Source organism: Dendronephthya gigantea, unplaced genomic scaffold, assembly GCF_004324835.1.
Source record: "Dendronephthya gigantea isolate DGI-Jeju-01 unplaced genomic scaffold, DenGig_1.0 000037F, whole genome shotgun sequence".
Taxonomy (NCBI): domain Eukaryota; kingdom Metazoa; phylum Cnidaria; class Anthozoa; order Malacalcyonacea; family Nephtheidae; genus Dendronephthya; species Dendronephthya gigantea.
In genome coordinates this window covers 1637958-1661157 of record NW_021163047.1, presented here as the reverse complement: position 1 = coordinate 1661157, position 23200 = coordinate 1637958, and the positions used below count along the sequence as shown (strand labels likewise).

The following is a 23200-nucleotide window of genomic DNA, read 5'->3' as shown; positions in this document are numbered from 1 at the left end:
CTCCTCTGTCATTTTCTGCTGTTTGTAGCTTTTTCCTGTTGGGTGGCGCGATAGATAATCAGCCGGATTGTTAGCTCCTGGCTTGTATCTTACTTGAAAAGCATAAGGTTGTAAGCGTAACACCCAACGTTCTATTCTTGCTGATGTTTTGGAGTTTCTGTTGCCGTAGATTACTTCTAGTGGTTTATGGTCTGTGATTAGAACGAATTCGTTTCCGTACAGGTATAGATGAAAATGTTCCACTCCCCAAATAATAGCCAGCGCCTCTCTCTCGGTTTGGGAGTATCTTTGTTCGACTTCTGTTAATGCTCTACTCGCATATGCCACTACTTTCTCGTCGTCTTTTCCTTTGTTTCTCTGCGAAAGGATTGCTGATATGCCGACTGGACTCGCATCAACCGTTACCAGTGTCTCTTTATTTTTGTCAAAATATGCCATGCACGATGCTGAAGCTAAGGTGGAAGTTAACGTGTTGTATGCGTTCTGATGAATGTCGGTCCACACGAAAGGTGTATTTTTCTTCGTTAATTGGCGCAATGGAGCTGTAATGGTTGCAAATTTCGGAATATACTTGGCACTGTAGTTTGCCATGCCGAGGAGACTTCTTACTTCAGAAATGGTTTTGGGTACCGGCGCGTTCTTTAAAGCTTCTACACGTTTGGGGTCAGGTTTGCTGCCGTCTTTGGAAAATACTTGTCCGAAAAGTTCCAGTTTGTCATTCAAGAAGCTACACTTAGCTTGATTCAAGCGTAGTCCTTTGTCGGAGATTCGTTTTAGACATTTATTCAAGTTTGTGTTATGTTCTTTTTGTGTTTTGCCATACACTAAAATGTCATCAGCTATATTCTTTACTCCGACTAATCCTTGCAATTGGGTTTGTAAAGTGTACTGGAAAATCTCAGCAGCTGCATTGGTGCCATAGTTCAGCCTTTTGTATCTGAAAAGACCGATGTGTGTACTGAATGTAGTAATGTAACGACTGTCCTCGTGTAGTTCTAGCTGATGATAGGCCTGTGTAAGGTCTAATTTGGAAAAACACGTTGCTCCATTTAACTCAAAGCTGATGTCCTCAACTGTTGGAATAGGGTGTCGTACCCGTTTTATAGCTTAATTCGTTGGCAGCGCGCATATCGACGCATATACGAACGTCCCCGTTCTTTTTCGGTACTGCTACAATTGGCGATACCCAAGGTGTAGGTTGGTTTTCTGGTACCCGTTCAATAATATCGTCTTTCTCTAGTTGTTCTATCGCGTTCTGGACCTTCTGACGTATGTGATAGGGAATTCGGCGTTGTGGCTGTACTCGGGGTGTTGTTGTTTTATCAACGTTGATTTTCTCTTGCTTGAGTTTACCCAACCCGTGGAAAACTTTTGAATCTTTAGAATCTTTCTTTTAGAATATTTTGGAGTTCACGATCTTTTGTTTCAGTTACTTTGTTAAGATGAAAACTTACCAGGCCAAGTTCCTCTGCCGTTGTTGCTGATATTAGATTTCCGCTGTCTGTCGTTTCTGCGACGTAAAAAGTTGCCACTGCAACTCGACGGCGAGTCTCAATAGCTTCCTCATACTTGCCAATGAACTTTACTGGCTTGCTAGCAGTATACGCAAACGCTTTTGTGTTCGTTTTCTTTAATTCTATTCCTGGTATTTTCTCGTATGTACCTCGGTCGATGACATTGATCGTTGCGCCTGTGTCTACGGTAGCTTTGAACGATTGTCCGCATACTTTAACATTGACTTTGGGGGTCTTGTCATTAGAAACTGTGTATAGATATTCGTTGTCAGAACTGTCCGTCTCGCTCTGAACTTCATTTAGTGGATTTAGTGGTCGTTTGTATTTCTGTTTCGGTTTCATTTCATGTTGAAAAGCTTTTGTCTGACGTTGCATCTTTTGTCGACACACTCGAGCAAAATGGTTGAGCTTTTGACATTTCCGACATTCTTTACCTTTAGCTGCATTGTCCTTCATGAGGATACGTACCACCGCAATTGTGACACGTTTTCGATGTTGTTTTCGATGATACTTTGTTAACACGATCTGTATTTGTGTCTTTTGATTCGATGTCTCGCGCTTGAAATGTACTCATCTCGGCACGGCGACCATCGATGAGTATTGACTTCAGATCATATGTTGGGTCTCTTATTTTTTCGAATCCGTGAAGATGAACCGGCCGTAATAATTTGTTGTTCGATTTCGAAATCTGCATTGTGGAAAGAACAAGTCTGTGCTAATGTCCGTAGTCGTGTATGGAATTGATCAAGGGTTTCGTTCGGTTCTTGTTTCGCTTGTTTAAAGCGGTAAACTGCGTATCGGCGATTTTCTTGCGGTTGGAAGTATTCGTGAAGCTTTGTTTTCGCGCCTTCGTAATCAGTTGCGTCTCCCGTATCAGGTATTTGTCTAAATATCTCGCGAACCCGTTTGCCAGCTTGATATAATAGCAATGCGCGTTTTCTTTTCTCATCCGTAATCCCACTAGCGAGGATGAACATCTCGAATCTTGGATCCAAATATTCCAGCGCGTGCCTAAGCTTTCGCCAACATCGGCGTCTGGATTAAATTCTGGCAATGGTTGTAGTGAAACCGATTGCGTATTTACTGTGATATTTTCTTGTGGCTCGGCTTGTCCTTCAGCCATTCTCGTCGCCAATATAATGATCTCACTCCTTGCTCCGATTTGTATAACTGTATATTTTGTTTCTCTATATTATATATTACTTTTCATGTGCTCTTACTTTTCTCGCTCTCATACACTTTCTATATTATTGTCTGTCTCTAACTGTCAATCAGTTCTAATTCTATTGTCCAAGCTTAATTATCTATACATACCAGTTATGTATATTACATCAGGGAAATGCATCATTGATTGGTAAAGCATCCTGTTTTGTTGTTATAAATATAGGTTAAAATCATTGTTGTAATTTAGTTTTGATTAGAGCGTGAATTGTTGTAAAGTGTTGATTCCTGAATAAATGTAAAATTATATACAGTCCAAGTGTGTACGATTTGTTTAGAGATTTTCAACAATGACCTCTTTCGTAATTATCGCTACTCTGGTTTTATTAAATGAAAGTAATCACCACACAAAGATTAACTTTCACGACCCAACGTTTCGACACTCCGGTCTAGTGTCTTCATCAGGGGTGATCTGATGTTGAAACTCAGTTCCTTATATACTCTCAAGATGACGTCATCTATCAATCAGATGTAAATATTATTTTGGCAAATAGCTTCCGTCATCCCTATTTAGGGCACAAAGACTCACATTAATATGCCAGGTTTCCAAACAACGCCTTTGTCCATAACGATCATTAGTGGTAATGACTTTTGAATCGTTCCACGCAATGTTATGGTTAGTTTGACACACGTGTTCCGCCAAGGCTGATTTTGAACTGCATGTCTAAGTTCGAAACGGCCTTTTGATGTTCTTTTAAACGTGTGCCGAACTGGCGTTTTGTTTGACCTAGATATTCTTTCTCCCAATCACCACACGGTATAGAGTATACAGCATGAGTTTTCTGTTTAGTCGCTACGCGATCCTTGGGTTTTGCGAAAATATGTCCCAGTGTCTGAAAGGGTTTTAATGCAACAGTAGGAGTGTTGGGAATACTGTCTACACAGTAAAAAACTCCACTCATTTCGCGGAATTTATTACAGGTGAAACTCTAAACGCAGACCAAGTGCTCGTATCGTTTGATGTCGTTTCCTTGTTTACCAAAATCCCTGTCAATCTTGCCATCAAAGTTGCTGAAAAAAGATTCACAGAAGATGTTTCTTTATCACAAAGAACATTGTTACCTGTGGAGGATATAATCGATCTTTTATCCTTTTGTCGCAATACGACTTATTTTACTTTCGAATGCAACTATTACCTGCATGTTTTTGAGACAGCGATGGGATCCCCGGTCTCGGCAGTAATTGCTAACCTAGTAATGGAAGATGTCGAGCAAAGAGCCTTAGCTTCTAGTCCGGTCAAACCTTTGTTTTGGAAACGATGTGTTGACGATGTGGCCTCTGTGGTTAACAAAAATGAGATCGATAATTTGTTGAAACATTTGAATTCTATTGAGCCATCAATTCAATTCACTGTAGAGCGCGAGAATGAGGGAAAGTTGGCTTTTTTGGATACTTATGTTCATTCAAATATCGAAGGGCAGTTAGAAACTGATGTTCACCGTAAACCTACACATACGGACAAATATCTATCCTTCTACTCATACCATCCAAAAAGTCATAAAAAGTCTGTTGCAAAAACTTTGTTTCAATTAGCTGAATCGTTAACATCCAATCGCGTTGCTAGGGACAACGAACGTGATTATGTCCTCAGTGTACTGAGAGAGAACAATTATCCACGAAACTTTTTAAATGATTGTCTGAAATCCCCTGTCCCGACTAGATTCAATTCCTCAGAGGGTGATTCCTCAAAAACAGGTTTTGCTACAGAAAACTCTTGCTGTATACTCTATGCCATGTGGTGATTGCGAGAAAGAATATTTAGGTGAACGCCAGTTCGGCACACGTTTAAAAGAACATCAAAAGGCCGTTTCGAACTTAGACAGTTCAAAATCAGCCTTGGCGGAACACGTGTGTGTCAAACTAACCATAACATTGCGTGGAACGATTCAAATCATGTCGCGCTGCAAAACCTAGCTATGTTCGTGGCAAGGAAGTCAAGCCTAGATGTCTGATCAGTAAAGCATTGAAAGCAATGACGAGATCACCAACTAGCCCACATTCAGCGGTTCCGAAATGTTTGTTTGTTAATATATGTAGTCTCGCAAAGACAAATAATAGAGTCAGAGCTGTCGTAGCTCTTGAAGCTGATTTGCGGAATAATGACATTGATGTATGTGTGGTATCCGAAACGCATCTCAAACCTGAACAACCTGATGCCATTGTTAATATTCCAGACTATTCTATATACAGGAGGGACAGAAATTGGTCAGGTAATGACATGAGAAATGAGGGTGGTGCCGCGATATATATTTGTAATAATATCACGGTTGTTGATGTTCACAAAGCAACTGATTATGAGGTTATCTGCATAACAATACGTTTGCCCTTAGGACAGCACATGTTGATATGTGGTGTTTATCATCCTCCTAAGTACAATTATCCTGAAGGTGATATAATGAACTACATTGTTAACTTTGCGGATAATGTATTAGATAATCTCCCGGGAACAGTTATTGTCTGTGGCGGTGATCTAAACAAATTAAATGTCAAACGTTTGGAAGAATTATCAGGATGGACGACCCTAGTTGACTTTCCAACGAGGGGAAATAGTTGTTTAGATAATTGTTTAGTCAATTTGTCGGATTTATTTGGAAAATGTTATCCCATCAATATGTTGGCGAAAACAGACCATTAAGGCGTTATACTACCAGCTGGAATAAAGCTTTCGCCTGTACGAAGGAAAATCCAAGTTCGTGATCAAAGGGAGCATCGCAAGAATGACTTGTATATGGCACTAGCTCAGGAGAACTGGACTGAGGTTTTTCTGAGTACCGATATTGATCAAGCAGTGAATGAACTAGAGAAAGTTATACACGGCCATTTAGATCGATGTATGCCTGTGAACTGTGACTATGTCTTCACGAGATCCGATCTGGATGAGCCCGCTAGTAAAGGTTATGTTGCGTGTGAAATCAAGAATATCAAAAGGAAATAAAGACCGTTTGATTGTTTTAAATAAACGGATCTCAGCAGTAATCAACCAAAATAGAAAGAAATCTTTACAGGATGTTGGTACACGGGATTGGTGGAAAGGAGTGGACAATATATCGAGGCGCCGTCAGAGAGCTGCTACTCCCCTTGATCATAATTCACTTCGTGACTTAAATACTTATTTTGGCAATGTGTGTACAGATAACAATTAAGAAAATCCACAACCGCAGGACATTCGTGATGACGTAGAAATTCCAACGGTTAATGAATGGCAAGTGTGGAATACTCTTAAACTTATTAAAAGAACAGCTATGGGTCCGGATTCGATACCGTATACAGTTTGGAAGGATCATGCTGAGCTATTAACTCCTGTAATGACGAAAGTGTGGAATCTGTCACTCAAAACACATACTTGGCCTGTCTCTTGGAAAAGATCTAACATCGATCCATTGGCAAAAGTTGAGTTACCAAAGGAGAATAATGATTATCGTGGTATTAATATAACACCTGTTATAGCAAGAGCTTTCGAAAAGATTGTGTTGAGAGTGCACGCTAAAGATTGTATCGAACAGCATTTGAAGGCATCTCAGTTTGCCTATAGGAAGGGTGGTAGCTGTACTGATGCATTAGTGGCGGTTCAACATACTGTTAATCAATACCTTGATAACCCAGAATGTAAAGCTGTTCGTATTTTTGCCGTGGATTTCAGTAAGGCCTTCGACAGCGTAAAACATAGTTTATTATCGGAGAAATTGAGGCGAATTGATCTTAATCCATACGTATTCAACTGGTATCTTAGCTTCTTAAAAGATAGAGAACAAAGAGTTGTCAGCAATGGATTTGTTAGTGCCTGGACACGAGTGAATAAAGGAACTACTCAGGGTAGTGTTAGTGGCCCACAATTGTTCAACGTCTTTATTAATGATCTTGAGATATTATCAGCATCAGAGTGTGGGTTGGTTAAATACGCGGATGATTCCAATATTATATCCCCAGTCTGGAAAGAAAACGATGCTTCTGACGAGATGGTTCTACAGTTTTTAGAGTGGTCAAGTCGTAATTGTATGAAGAGTAATCCTACTAAATGTAAAGAGTTGATTATTCGAAAGAAAAGCTGTACTGAAATATTTCCTGTGGTCGCCGGCATCTCGCAAACACCATCTATCGTGTTGTTGGTAGTTACATTCCAGGAAGATAGCCGATTTACAATTCATGTTTATGAAAAACTTAAAAAGGCCAATAAGTGCCTCTTCATCTTAAGATCACTGCGCAAAGAAGGCTATAATCAGAAAGAGATTGATCATTTATTTACCACCTTAGTTTTACCAAATATTACTTATGCTCTTTCAGTATATGGTGCCTCCAAACCCGAACTTGCAAAAATTGAATGCTTTTTGAGACGATGTCATAAACGTAAATATATTTCGAAAGAAATTAGTGTGCAGGAATTGCTGGAAAAGCAAGATAGAAAAGTAAGGTCAGGCAAATTGAACAGCACCCGTTAAGAAACTTGTTGCCAAAGAAGAAAGTCAATAAATACGAACTAAGAAATAAATCTAGTAACTTTCCAAAGATTAACACAGATCGTTTTAAAAATTCTTATATCAATCGTGTAATTTTTAAATATAATCTAGTATTTTAAATTGTTTCCTGTAATCTTAAATGTAACATAAGATATGTATTTTTTATCTTGTGAAGAAATAAAGACATTTATTATTATATTATTATTATATTATTATTATTATTTTGAGAGTATATAAGGAACCGAGTTTTAACGTCAGATCACCCCTGATGAAGACACTAGACCGGAGTGTCGAAACGTTGGGTCGTGAAAGTTAATCTTTGTGTGGTGATTACTTTCATTTATTAAAACCAGAGTATGGATAATTACGATGGATTATATACCTGGTTGCCGTAAACTCATTAACTTCAATTCGTAATGACCTCTTTTTACATATTTAAAGCTGGTCTTTGGCTTGACATTTTCTTGTATTAGTGTAAACACTCAATTTCTGAACCGCATTTGATGTGCCTGTTTTGTGTGTAACATTTAAATCATCTGGATCCTTGTTTAATATTGTTTCTGTTATAATTTTAGGAGGAAATCTACCATTATTTTGCTTATACACAATGTTGTATAATGTTGGTTGAGTGTTTACAGCGAGGACAACTCAAAGTTATTCAACTCGATCGTGTGAGAAGTTCTCTGAGTCAAGGTGCGAATAATTTACTGAGTAAAAGATCCGTTTAATGTAGCTCCCTACAGCTAGTACAGTTTTACGTGATCTATAGTAAAAGATCAGTTTAATGTAACTCCCTACAGCTAGTACAGTTTTACGTGGTCTATATACAGTATACAGTAGATCAGCTAAACGTGCCTTGTCTATCTCTTTGGTTAAATATCGGCGAAAAACGTTCGTTTATTTTATACAATGGCCTCTATTAATCAACTCTCTACACCAATGTCATCTAGACAACAGAGTGTTACTAGAGCATAGGTATTGAAATTGATCAGGGTATGCATGTCTCGAGTAAAATTGGACTTCGCATTGGCACATTCTGGGGGCACATTCATGATCCTCGTTTTAATTCAATACCTTGACTGTCTTTGAAGAAAAGTAAACGACAGTATCATTCTCATACATAGAGATATTACATGACTTGATACAATTGGGTAAATTGTTCACATTCACATAGATAATGAATAAAAGCGGTCCAAGAATGCTTCCTTGTTGGACCCCTACATTCACAGGCTTTACAGAGGACTGCTTGTTATAAACGACGGTTACTTCGCATCTGTGAGTAAGATACGATTTGAACCATTCACAAACATGAGAGGAAAAACCTATATAGTGTGTCCCAGAGCTACGTCTCCGCCAGGGAGCTCATTCCCTCGCTGATACGCCGTTATTTCAAAGACGTCTCCTTTTTTGATAGGACCTGACTTGATAAGATTTTGTATATATTTTATACTATTTTTAAATAGCTGAAATTTACTTTCTCTTTCCCATATTATAACCTGTTCGGTCTTAGCTATTACAACGAGTAACAATTCTAGTTCAAGAGTAATTTAAACACAGAGCCCAATACTAAAACCCCAAAACCCTAATAAGTTACGGCATATCTTTGACGTAGAAATGAATGAGGCCCCTTTCAAACATCGACTATTCATGTTCATTTTGCACTGGATTTGGCACATGAAAAATTCGACGTCTGAAACGAGCCTAACTTGCACTAATGTGTTGTACCTAAGGTCCCGTTTCCACGTAGTTTGATACAAGTTTAACCAGCAAATGTTTAGTTAGTTGGGAGCATTCTTTGCAACATATCTAGCTGTAGCAAAAGAGTATTTTTAATATGCGTACTCAGTTACAGTTAGATCATTGGTAGCCCAACACTCGTGTTTCGCGCGCGTACACGCTACTCAGTGATCAACATATATTAATTTATCCTAAGGTTGGCAACTTTACATTACCAGAAATTTGCGACATGATAATTTGCGTGTATACTAATTTGCATTTAACTTTCAGCATAATGGCCTTCAACTTTTACTATAAAATACATTAGGTAATTATACAAAACTTAAAAATGCCGTTGCCCTAGACCTTGCCCACTGTTTGCCGACCTCTAGATCGGTAGAGCAGCTGTTTAGAAACGTTTTGGTGACAGAATTCTTTAGCTTGGGCATTTCTGCATTCTGCCAAGTTTAAAGATATATTGCTCAAAGTTTTGTCCGTGTTCTGTCCACGAACTTTTAAAATCGCTCACATTGATTCGAATATTTCGATTCAGATAGTTGATAAATTGACGTATAATGTACCAAAAAAATTGTTGAAGATATTGTCTTTCGTATTTGTGTATAAACTTTCTTGTACGGCTCGGATTTTTACTGCAATCACTTTAAAAAATATTATCAGTCTTATCTGTAACTTGAATAATACGAAGGCTATATACCCATTTGTTCACAATCATTTGGCCGAACGTAGAAATACCTAAGGTAAGTAATTCGATCATTAAAACGTTGGGAAACGGCTGTTTTATTGATCCAGAGGTCGGCAAACAGTGGGCAAGATCTAGGTCAACGGCATTTTTAGATTTTGTGTATTTACTATATGTATTTAATAGTAAAAGGCCATTATGCTGAAAGTTAAATGCAAATTAGTATATATGCAAATTATCATGTCGCAAATTTCTGGTAATGATCACCAATTATCAATAATATATCACATACATACATGTCAAACTTCGATAAAAACTGAAAAACTACCACAAAACACTGCAAAATTAATTGCTGCTGAGCCTCAGCGAGGCAGCACCCTATTCTGGACGTGCTGATGTTTCTCCAGAGTTCACTCGACCCAGGCTTTTGCGCGCATTTATGTATTGTCCAAATTTGGATTCGTTTCTGTCTGTCCTGAAAGATTTTTGTTCCGGGGGAATAATTAAGCGTGCGTATGTTTAAAAAATTAAAGGGGGACGTACGGATTATATCTTGTAAATTGTAACGCGTGTGCAATCTGGTGCAATATCGATGTGCTGGAGTGCGAATGCAAACTGCGGACTGCCAAGTTATTGAACGAAATTTTCCTTAAAATACAAGGTAAGTATGGTTTTTTTCTTTCTGCCGATGTCCATCAAGGTGATGAACTTTTTAGTATATACTCGAGAGGCAAACAATGTGCGTTTATGAGTTTATCGGCGCTTCTTACGGCCCGAAACTTTCCCTTTCTAAATCGTCGTGGTCGAAGATTACATTTTATAATGTCTTATTACAAGCTCAAAGGGAGAAAAATGTATGTAAAAGCTCTGAACTGACACTTAGTTCTAGACTGTACCAGTACAATTATGTTCATTTAATAACTCTACAGATAGCTGATCTGCCCGTTTTTTAAAACCCTAAAGTCATCAGCATGACTTTGCCCATGATGCTCAACATTTACTAGAGGGACACAAAGAATTAGCCCATTCATTGTACATGGTAGAGACATTTGAACACAATTTTATGTGGCAAAGTCCTATTGAGAGCCTGAGAGAGTAAATAGTATTCACAAATTACAGACACCAATATTTGAGAGTTGAGACACAAACAGTGTCAATAAAACATGAGAGAGTAATCATACATTTTTTTATAAATCCACCAGTATTTTATCAATGATATCTTTCCTCAATATTTGTAGATGTCTAGATGATAAAATCATGTGCAATTCACATAATACTACCAGGTACTGCAATTAATGTTTGGGGTGAATTAGAGCAAGTTTGACCTATGATATACGCAGACCTTAGTAGTTAAATAAAGGTGCATGGTGTACACCTTGTTACCTTCAATGCATCAATGGACATGAATCAAAGTGTTTAGAAAATGCAGATTCTATGCCCAAATTTACTACATTATTAGAATGTAGAAAGTATGATTAACTTTCACCTTAGCCTGTCACATATATATCAAATTGACTATATTTGTTACTGTACTGATTTTCAGGAATGTGGATGTAGAAAGTATAATTCACTTTTACCTCGGCATTTCAAATATCAAATTGGCTATATTTTAGCAAATTGGTGATCTTTTAGCAAATAAACGCATGAACTGTGGCAATTAATCCAATGTATGTAAATATAAATGCAATCTGAAACCAACCCTGGTTAACTCGAACCCCTGGTAACTCGAACAAATTATATATATATATATAATATATATATATTATATATTATATATATATATAATATATATATAATATATAATATATTATATATATATATATAATCATATTTATAACTATGTCACAACAATGTTTAATTTTACTTATACAAATTACGAATTTCAGTACTTGGTGTGTCCCCCTTTAGCTGTTAAATTAATAGCCTGAACTCTTTTTGGCATGGATTTAACAAGATTTTGAAGTGTTGATGGTTCAACCTTATTCCAGCATGCAGAAAGTACATCCCATAGCCTGTCATGGCTTGTAACTTCATGTTTCACTTTTTCTCTTTTTAATTCATCCCATAAATGTTCGATTGGATTAACATCAGGAGATTGAGGAGGAAATTCCATAAGTTTCAATTCACCTTGGATTTCTTTGTTCTTTAAATATTTTTTGCAAAAGTTAGAGCTGTGTTTGGGATCGTTATCTTGTACCAAGGTAAAACCTCTCCCGCATAACCTCTTGCCAGATGGCAAAGCATGCCTTTGGAGAATAGAATGGTATTGCTTTTTTTTCAAGATTGCCTTTTATCTTATAAAGATCTCCAACGCCGTTAAAGCTGAAACAACCCCAGACTTGGATGTTTCCACCTCCGTACTTCACTGAGGACCTGAGACACTGAGATGACAATCTTTCACCACTTCTTCTTCTCACATATTAAAACACGGTGATTATTCCCATGGATTTCAAACTTTGATTCAACCGTGAAAAGTACATTTTTGCTGTAATTTTTATACTTTTTCGCCCATAACAATCTCTTCCGCTTATTTATTGGACGTATAGCAATGGTTTAGGAGCTGCAACTCTTCCTTTCAGACCATATATATATATATATATTAATATTATATATATATATATATTATATATTATAATATATATTATATATATATTATAATATATTTACTTGGAGTTGTATCTGGTTTAAAACAATTTATTAAAAAGATTCTAGATTAAAAAGTACTAAATTTTCAGTAGCTAACTGCTACCTTCATCAGAGTTCTAATGTTCAAGCAGTATAGACTGACTATTATTAGTGTCACTATCCTTGCATGATTGAATAATTGGTATGTAAATTTGAGGAAAATGTTTATGCTCATTCACTGATCTTTTGTCCAAAACCGAGTGCAATGACTCAAGGAAGAGTCTTTTGTTTGCGTTATGCACTTTCTTTTCCAAAATCCTAGCATTCTCCATTGACACTTCATGACCGGTATTTTCTGCATGGTATTTAATCGCTGACTTAATCTCTCGTCGTACGCCAGGTTTATGCTCAGCCCATCTCGATCTCCATGATCTTTTACTCTCGCCGATATAAGTGAATTGACAATCTGGACATTCAAACTTATATACAATGCCTTTTATTTCAGAATCTAATTGTTTATCTTTAGGTGTCCCAAGTATATCACCCAAATTTTGCATAGGTTTATATGCCGTATGTACGCCAGCGGTGTATAAAACTCGTTTGATTTGTTCGGATACCCCTCTTACATATGGGATGCTTGTGAAACAAGTGGCGTTACTAGGTGTAGATGGAGCTTGAGTTGGTTGACTGGAATGGTCAATGAACTTGTTAGGATAACCATTAAGTATAAGTTCTTTTTTAGCTCGTTCTCGCTCATTTTTTCTATTCAAGGTGGTTGAGGGGATATTATCAGCCCGGTCAAATAGACTTTTGCAAAATTTGGTTGATATACTTGGGAAACCTAAAGATAAACAATTAGATTCTGAAATAAAAGGCATTGTATATAAGTTTGAATGTCCAGATTGTCAATTCACTTATATCGGCGAGAGTAAAAGATCATGGAGATCGAGATGGGCTGAGCATAAACCTGGCATACGACGAGAGATTAAGTCAGCGATTAAAGACCATGCAGAAAATACCGGTCATGAAGTGTCAATGGAGAATGCTAGGATTTTGGAAAAGAAAGTGCATAACGCAAACAAAAGACTCTTCCTTGAGTCATTGCACTCGGTTTTGGACAAAAGATCAGTGAATGAGCATAAACATTTTCCTCAAATTTACATACCAATTATTCAATCATGCAAGGATAGTGACACTATATAATAGTCTGTCTATACTGCTTGAACATTAGAACTCTGATGAAGGTAGCAGTTAGCTACTGAAAATTTAGTACTTTTTAATCTAGAATCTTTTTAATAAATTGTTTTTAAACCAGATACAACTCCAAGTAAACATATATATATATATATATATAATTATATATATATAATATTAATATATATATATATATATATATAATAATATATATACCACATTTGATGCTAAGATGTTTGAAGATGCTGCCACGCTGCTCCCTGGTTATATTGCAAAGATTTTTAATTCAGATCTTCGGCAGCAATTTTTTCTCCTGATAAGAACTTCTAGTAAATATAAATGAACTTGGATATATTTTCTAAATTCCGACATATATATATATATATATATATTAATATATATATATATATATATATATATATAATATATATATTGTTACTTTATTGAAAATCGGGGGAAAGCTTATCAATTAATACTTAGGCATTATAGATCTGTAACTTCTTAGTCAGTTTTATCTCACCAGTAGCAGTTTTATAGATGTTATATTGAATTTGTTATATTTTGTAATAAATTATATATTTGTTCAAATGTTTAAATATCAAAGTTTTTCTTATAATCATATATAATCAAGTATGATTAACTGTATGCTGCTGGTTCTTTTTCCACTTCAGTTAAGTTTTGTTCATGAATCTTGTTATTGTGCCCTCATTATTAATGTCACACTGTTTCCCTTGTTTCTGAATAAAACTGTTATCCGTAAAATTCATCTGAATTAAGTAAAGATTTTTAACTTAGCACTTTTGAGGAGTGTTTTGTCTATTTTGGGCAGTTGTTATACCACATTTGATGCTAAGATGTTTGAAGATGCTGCCACGCTGCTCCCTGGTTATATTGCAAAGATTTTTAATTCAGATCTTCGGCAGCAATTTTTTCTCCTGATAAGAACTTCTAGTAAATATAAATGAACTTGGATATATTTTCTAAATTCCGACATAATTTTTAGCTTCAAAATGTGTTGGGAAATACGGAAATTTGTTCATTTAAAATAAAGTTTTTGAAAATACATTGTCGAAATTTTCTTGTCGATAGGCGGGATCCAATTTACCCTACATTACGTCACCTTCGGAGAAATCCCGAGTCAATCCTATTTATCCTATTGGCTGCTGAAAAGTCGGAAAATTTCCGAAGATTGCTCCACGAGAGAACAGCCAATAGGATTGACTCCGGATATGTCCGAAGGTATTGTAGGGTAAATTGGATCCCGCCAATCGACAAGAAAATTTCGACAATGTATTTTCAAAAAGTTTATTTTTAATGAACAAATTTCCGTATTTCCCAATACATTTTGAAGCTAAAAACTATGTCGGATTTTAAAAAATATATTCAAGTTCATTTATATTTATTAATTTTGCATTATTTTGTGGTAGTTTTTCAGTTTTTATCGAAGTTTGACATGTATGTATGTGTTATATTATTGATAATTGGTGATAAAGTTGCCAAACTTAGGATAAATTAATATATGCTGATCACTGATTAGCGTGTACGCGCGCGGAACACGAGTGTTGGGCTACCTATGGTTAGATACGTTGAAAGAAAACTATCCAAACAGCTGAAAATTTGGTTGAATAGGCAGGGTCCTCGAGAATGATTTTTTGTAGCATCGTATTAAATATTATACGTGTGAATATTATGCAAAAGTAAAGGCAATTTATTTATTTATTCTTAATATTTAAAAAATGCTGTCTATTAGCACTCCCAAATCTTCAGGGGCCGGTTGTTCGAAAGGCGTTTAGCTTAAACGGTGGATAAGCCAAAGTCTAAAAATACTCTCATACATCTTGTGAATGACTGAACCCGCATCTTATGCACTTAATATGTACTTCCATTGACCATTAAAATATTTACATCGAAATATTTCAGCTCAGTTGTTCAATAAATTGATAATTTGGTTTTCTATTTTTGACTTATCCACCGTTTAAGCTAAACGCCTTTCGAACAACCGGCCCCAGTAGTTTAGTAGCCTGTGCACTGACGTAATTTATGAGGAAGCGTTGCGTCTGTGCACAGGCTAGTAAATTAGTGAAAATGAGGTAGATCTCCACACTCTCACCAAACGCAAATCCAAGTGAAAATGCTTTTTAGTTGTTTATATCACTTTAAAAAGCTTATGATTGATAACCATACAACCTTTGTACGATAGTGTTATAAAAATTATCCTGACAGTTTGTGTCTCTCATTCCTAGGATTCTGAAGTTGATATTTAAAGACAACAATGGATCCATTGAAAGCCAAAGCTAATTATTCCAGGGTATGTCATTTGTTGGTAGATAAAGGTGGAGATGTTTTGAGAAATGCTTTGCATGCGGTGCATCCACCTTCCACCTTAGCTTCCGTATTGAATGCAAACAAGAAGACCTTACAGAGAATACGATACAGTGTAATTAAAGCCCCGCAATGGGATCTACTCTTCCCAAGATCTGGTTCACCAGATTCAAACAACTTTGATATTACCCTATTGACTGTCCTGCTCCGAAATATTTGTGGATTGTCTGCACCAGCCACCGGATGGAATGTGATGCCTCCAGTCACCGATACTTCCATATCTGCAAATATTTTAAGAGTCAAAATGTTTAGAAATGAAGTCTATGGTCATATTCCGACTGCTGGTTTGGACGACGTAACGTTTGAAACATTGTGGAAAGAAATTTCTGTTCCGTTAGTCAAATTGGGAATTCCTCAAAATGATATTGATGAATTAAAGGTGGCTCCTCTTAGCCCTGAAGAAGAAAGTTATATCGAAAGATTGAAAGAGTGGAAACAACAAGAGGATGATTTTATGTCAAAATTAAACGATGTTGAAAGTGAAGTATTCAAACTTAGAAAGACAGTTGAAAATGTCCATCCCTCGCATGTCGAGCAACTGGCTAAATTTAACTTTGCTGGAAAGATTCGTGAGCTTTGTGGAAAATTTCAAGATGGCACTAGAAAGTGGTTGTTTGATGAACTTTCAAGTTGGTTTGGGAGTGTAAAATCCAGGGTCTTGATCCTAACTGCAGGTCCAGGCGTTGGAAAAAGTGTTTTGTCTGCAAAGCTTTCCGACCTTTTTAGAGAACGTGGTCAACTCGCAGCTCACCATTTCTGTGACTTTCGAAATTCTGATTCCAGCAATCCTCAGAGAATTCTTCAGTCCCTTGCCAGTCAAATGTGTGATAATGTTGAAGGATTTTGTGATAAACTAACTGAAATTCTTCGTCGTGAACATTCTCGTGACTCGCTGTCAGACGCATTTCGTGTTCTTTTGAACGACCCCCTCCATGCCCTTGACAGACACGATCCAATGTTGATCATCGTTGATGCTTTGGACGAGAGCAAAACTGACGAGAAAAGCGAATTCTTGGAGTTGATATCTGAGAGATTTTGTGAACTGCCTGATTGGATTAAGATATTCATTTCAAGTCGACCAGAGCTACAAGTACGAAATAGTCTTGAACATCTTCACCCGTGTGAAATCCGTCCTGATGACGAAGATCACAACCACGACATAGAGCTTTTAGTTCGTCATAGTTTGCCTAATTTTGATGATAATAGTATAAGGTCAGTTATTTCAAAGTGTGAGGGATCGTTTTTGTACGCTTATTACTTGGTCAGTGAATTAAAAGAAAAGGGCGTGGGAATTGAACCCGATCTAAGTGATTACATCTCCAACGGTATTTCGGGACATTACATAAAGCAGTTCACACGTTTAGAAAGAGGCCTCCAACATTTCAAGCAAGATACCTCATGTCTCTTAAACAGTTTCATCAATGTCGTTGCCGTTTCTAAGGAAGCGCTCCCAATAAAAGTTCTCTTCACATGCATGGGTCTTTCTAAAGACGAATTTAAAATACGTAAAGCGGTTCTTGACCTAATGTCAGAGATTCTTCCAGTTTACGATGGGTGTCTGACTTTTTATCATAAGTCATTATGGGATTGGCTGACATTGAACGGTTATGAAGAACATGCATTCGTTGCAGATGTTGAAGACGGCAATAGACGTCTCTGGCGTGCTTGTAAGAAACAATTCTGCGAGATAGATGCTTTGAAGTCTGTTTTAGAATTCCAAATTTCACCCGAGAATAGGTATGCTTTGGAAAATGGTTTGAAATATTTGGTCGATACAGGCGAGGTAGTTGAATTTCATTGGTTGGTGCATGTTGGTATAAACTTCTTGAAACTAAAATTTTTTGATGACCTGAACAAGTTTTTTTTAAGGCGAATTCTTGACACGTACCGTTCTAAACTTGCCAAGGATATTTTTTGGGGTATCATTCAACGCGTTTGTTTCTCCCAAATGGTAACATTTAGCTTTGGGATTGGAATATTTAAGACTTCTGGAAAAAATCATTGTTACCAATATTTGCAAGCACTTGCTAATGGGCACTTTGATTTTTCACAAGGTGCCGTAAATTCCAAAAGTGTAGCTAGGGATATCTTGGGTGCGACAAATGAGATTTGGATAGAATATGTGACAACTGAAAGCAATTCTAATTTAAGCATTGTCCCCCAAACTGCGTTTACAGGCGATTCACTTTTTGATATTTTAATGTCACCGGACCAGACGATGCTTGCTTGCTTACATGCGGATGAGCGAACATTTAAAATGCTTAAAATACCAGATCTTACAACTATCTTTGAGGCACAATTTACTAGTAAAAATTTTTTTTGCCAATTCTCTGCCTTTTCTCCAGACTCTTCATATATTTTATACAATTCAATCCGGTTCTGCATCAATATTAAAGAAAAGAAAGAGGTCCCCTTCATTACGCACGGCCCCGATGACATCAGTCGCTGTTCATTTTCTTCATGTGGAATGAAACTTGTCACATTAGAGAAAACGTCAATCAAAGTGTGGGATGTAAAAAGCAAGAATATATTGGTTGAAGTTGAGAATGTGTATGGTGAGCATTCTTATTGTTTGTTTAGTAATTGTAACTCGTACATTCTTCTTTGGCCAATGGGTGAGGAAAGATCTGGTTCCCCAGTCTTACATTACATGAACGTCTTGAATTCTGAAACTTTAGAAAAGATTGATAACAAGAATATTCGTGTTGATCAGAATTTGTGTAGTAATGATTCCTTTCAAATGTTTTCCCCGCCTCATTCGTTTTCCGACGCGAATGTTAAAATGAAAATGAATTATATCTGTTTGCCATTTGGTGAGAAAGTTATAATTTCCAATAAATATTGTTCAAAAGTCTTTTTGTGGAAAAACAGAAAGTGTGTTGCATTCGTAAATGATTTGAAAAATGATTTAGCTTTGCTAGTGTACGATTTCATAAATCAAAAGATCGTTGACGTGTTTGAGATTGGATTTTTGCCTTGGGACACTCGTGTCAATTACATTTCGAAATTAGATGGGACGAGTTTCCTTTTATCTTTAACATTTCCCGTCCAAGTACTCAGTGTTTTATCCTTCAAATCTCTTCTCGAATGGCCTGATGCTACTTTTGTTGACAATGCCAAAATAGTTTGTCGTGCACTATCTCCAGACACTTTGTATGTTGCGTGCTGTTTTGAAAATTTCCTTCTTTCAATAAGAAGTGTCAAGAGTGGAGAAACATTGCAAACTGTTGCACTGAAACAACGAGCATTAGCATGTTGGTGGTCAGAGTCGTATCTTTGGTATGTTTGTGAAGGTCTGGTTGTTAAATATCGTTATGAACCTAGGAGGGAAAATATCTTAGGAAGTCAACATGCAGAATCTATTGTAGATTTTGAACGTGTCCTTGCATTTAAAAGTGGAGTTCTTGTGATTTACGGCGATCGGAAACTGTATATTTTAAAAATCTGTAACGAAAAACTGTGTCATCAGGAAACGCCGTCATGTAGGTTTACTGACCCTTCTGTCGCAATAAGTTCTGATGGGTGTGCTGTTATGTTATTATTGTGTGATTTCGTCGTTTCACCTTATGAATTGTGGGAAATAAAATGTGGCAACACATGGATTGTACGTTCAACCGGAGAGTTGGGTCAACTGGATATTCGTTGGTGGTCTTTATCTGGTACAAAAACGGCTCGCAATGCAGTGTTCTTGACAAGAGATGAATTGTCTATATTTTGTTTACTTTCTATTAGTTTCCCAAATGATGCGCAAAATTTTCATAACCTTCCTATTAGAAACTTTACAGTGGCTTCTTGTATCGATTCTGATTTGATCGCTATTTTCGAAAGAGATTGGATACATTTCGTTAAGGTGTCGGAAGGCAGAATCATAGCTTCCAGAGACGTTCGTGATTTTTCCCTTTTTAGAAGTGTATTTCCTTTCTTTCTTCCATCAACGCGTTGCCTTCTGTTCGTTGGCAGAAATGTCAACAAATATTTCAAAATTCATAATATTGAAAAGTATTTCTAAGATTTCCTTTCTTGATGTAAGTAGTTTAGAATCCGATTTCTTGTTTAAATGCGAAAACCACGCGTAAATCAAAACGTTCAGCTATGGAACGTCCTGAAATGCGAAAACCACGGAAATCGTTGAAACGTTTTTTTTAGTTTTTCCTTTCGTGATGTAAATTGTTAAGCACGGAATTTCTTCAGTGTTTTTAACGGCGAATCGCACGTAAATTGTCTGATATATACATATATATTTAAAAAAAAGCGAATTAACTTTAACATAGTCAACGGATTTAACAAACACGGAAGCGTCTATGAAAACGTTTGAACTGTGTAATATTAGTACAAAAATATTTTTAAAATATATTTTGTATCCAAGAGATTTTCCTGCTTTGGGTTTTTATAACCTGCGTGTGTGATCGATTAATTCACATACTTCCTTTGTGTACTTGTGATAAGCGTACATGAATATTCAGCATCTTACTTGTTAAGCGATCAGTTTATTCTACACACAGTGGTTCAGTATAATAGCCCTCTTTACTTGCTTTACAGTTCCTAACGGAAGACGATGAACGAAAAATCCTTCTATAATTAACCTGGATCATTATTACATGTTTTTCCGCTTTGAGTAAAAAAAGGCTTTAAAAAACCCCAAAAAAATTACGTTGTGACTAAAGGAATATATTTTCAATTGTTTATGTTATTTTCCTGAACACTAAAGGTGTAGCTGTCACTAGATTGGAAAATATGATTTCTTCCATTAGAAATTAAAATCTGAAAGAAAATATTTTCGTAGCGAGGAAAAATGAAGGATATTTTTGTTAATCTTTCTTAATTTAGTCAGAGACTTGAGTTAAGTGAATAACAAGATCTAAAATAGCTGGAATGAGTAATTAATCATGGATATCTTTCCTTTGAGAATTAGTTTTCTGTTTTGTCAGGCAAACGTTTATCAGAAGTTTTTAGCATTCCATTTTTATATTCTAAAGCAATTTTTGAAGCTCCTCTGGAAGATAAAGTACATAAACCTTTTGGAAGAGGAGAAAGAAGCCTGTGGCGATGCACAATTTCTTGGCGTGGTCAGGCTATAATCAGATCTTATTTTTTTCCAATATCAAAACCATATTTATTTCATGTCACAAGATACAAAAGACGATGTTTCCTTCATTCAAAATTTAGAAGTAAACAAATTATTCTGGAATTTTTGCAGTAGAAAACCTGACTAGCCTCGTTTTTGTGTATCTCGCAATAGGCCTCTTACTCTATTTCGAATAGGTCCATGCATAGTGATGTGAACCCGCGTCATTATGTAAGGGGTGGATTGCATGGGCGAGGCTGGCCCGTTCCCTATAGTTTATTATAGTCAATTCAAACGTTTCGGTTACATGCAACCGGTTCAGCTCGCGCTGTGGTTGTGTCAAGCGGGCCAGCTCGGCTTGCCAATATGGGCGTGGCGATTGGGGAGAGGGGTGTATGTGAGGGGTTACTTGAAATCGTTTCAGACAAGCAAACTGGCCTAAAAGCACAAGAATGAAACTATGATACCCAGGTATTATAGTTAATGATAAAATAAGTTGGTCAAATTGCTTTGTTATTTGTAAGAAAATTGATCAAATATACAACTGCAACATTTGTTTCAGTATTTATGAATATTTAATGCTTGTGATACTCGTAGAAAAGTTTACCAATCTCCTACACCCATGTCATACACAAATTTTCATTTCCATTATCAAAATTGGGACAATATTACGTGACACCCCCTGCAATCCTAGCTCGTTTGCCACGCCCCTGCTAAGTTGCCGGGGTAGAAGTTTGCATGTAGTCGTTTCAGGCCCGCAAATTAAATCACAAGAATGAATATAATACTATAAAACCCAGGAAGGAGCTTGTAGGTACACCACGTAAGTAAGTATTGTAGTTGTTTGTAGTTTAAATATGACTCGATGCTGTCGTTGTAACGGCAATGGACGGTGTAGACAAAGAATGTGTTTGTGCAAAGAGCGATCCAGTTTGCACTAATTGTAAGCCTGGAAAAAACAAACGATGCGAAAATAAAAAAGCAGCTCGTCATTTTGTAGAAACTGTTATGTTTACGAGAAAGTTTTGAACTGCTTCTGATATCGCAATGACCCAGCCACGGGAAGCATATACTGCGCTCATTCGTAGCATTAAGAATAAATGGATTTATTACATACACAAGCACTGTATGATCTAATGTGCAATCTTATTGTCTCTCTATTATACAGATATAATGAGCTATTAGCTCATATCGGTCTAGTAGAGAAACGTAAACAAAATAGCTGAAATATTTGAGGAGTTTGGTGACAATGAAATTCAAGTTTCACACTTGATGAATGTACACCAAAGTGCACCGAAAGGGCAACAAACTTTGGAGTGAAACTATTCGACGGTTGATTAAAAACTATAGATTCACAAAATTTACGGTTTTGCTTCTGTTTTTCTGTATTAAAGATGAAAAGAAAATGGAACAAATTAATTCTGAAAGGCAAATTTAATTGCTATTAAATTTAGTAAGATGGCTCCAGACGGTTTTAGCTAAGTTATATAATGCAATATTTTGGTACTTTTTTTATCAAATGATACTTTTTCTGCAAAGAGACCTGGGTCCGATATCGATGTCTTGATAAGAAGTTATTAACTCACCCCCAGTAAGGTTAAAATTTAAGTCAGGAAAACTGAGGAACTTCACATGCACGCCAAGGAATACTTAAATTTATTCCACAGACAGTAAACTGTCACTGGTTTGATAATTCTTATTTATGAATTATGCGGTCAAAAAACAAACGAATTAGTTCGTCATATTTCTTCTGGTAAAACAATCTTTCAATAGATTACTGATATCCGCGCTCTGTTGTACTTGGAATAAAAAGGTATTACTTTGTTTTGATTGTTTTTATTGTGTAATATTGAATCATTTTATATTAAATTTTTCAGCAATCTCGTTCTTACGGCTACACCCTAAAATACTTATCAATATTTGATTATCAATTCAAGATCATACCGAAAATGTCTAGCGAGAATATTTCAAACTATTAATAAATAATACAATATATTAGCAAGTTAGATGAACTGTTTAACATTTAGAATCTTAGAAATTTTAATGATGAACACACCACACAAACATACATCAGCATGATGCATAGCTGATCGATAGCTTGGTCTGAGTTGAGTCATTTTGTGTAACACTATATAACACTTAATTCTCACAATGTGCCGGTCATATAATGTTGGCTGTTTCTCTTTACATGTCATGAGCAAATCAAATTGTGGACAAGATACCTCTTGTCAGATTCAGTGTTACGATTACAGACAGGCTTTGGTTGGTCAAATATGTTGAATAAACACTAGATTGCTAGCTGTTGCGATACTTATCGTGCATGGAAGGC

At 36.4% G+C, this 23200-nt stretch overlaps 2 protein-coding genes across 4 annotated transcripts in view; both read left to right on the top strand.

The window, feature by feature from the left end:
* Positions 1–21943, top strand: part of LOC114526063 — a 50449-nt gene extending 28506 nt beyond the window's left edge. The window contains exons 2-3 of the mRNA XM_028547561.1: positions 7765–7882; positions 15668–21943. Coding sequence (XP_028403362.1) covers positions 15697–19815 — 4119 coding nt within the window. The 5' untranslated portion in view covers positions 7765–7882; positions 15668–15696 and the 3' untranslated portion in view covers positions 19816–21943. The remainder of the gene's footprint in view (positions 1–7764; positions 7883–15667) is intronic.
* LOC114526062 overlaps positions 1–23200 on the top strand; it is a 95837-nt gene that overhangs the window by 29641 nt on the left and 42996 nt on the right. The window lies entirely within an intron of this gene.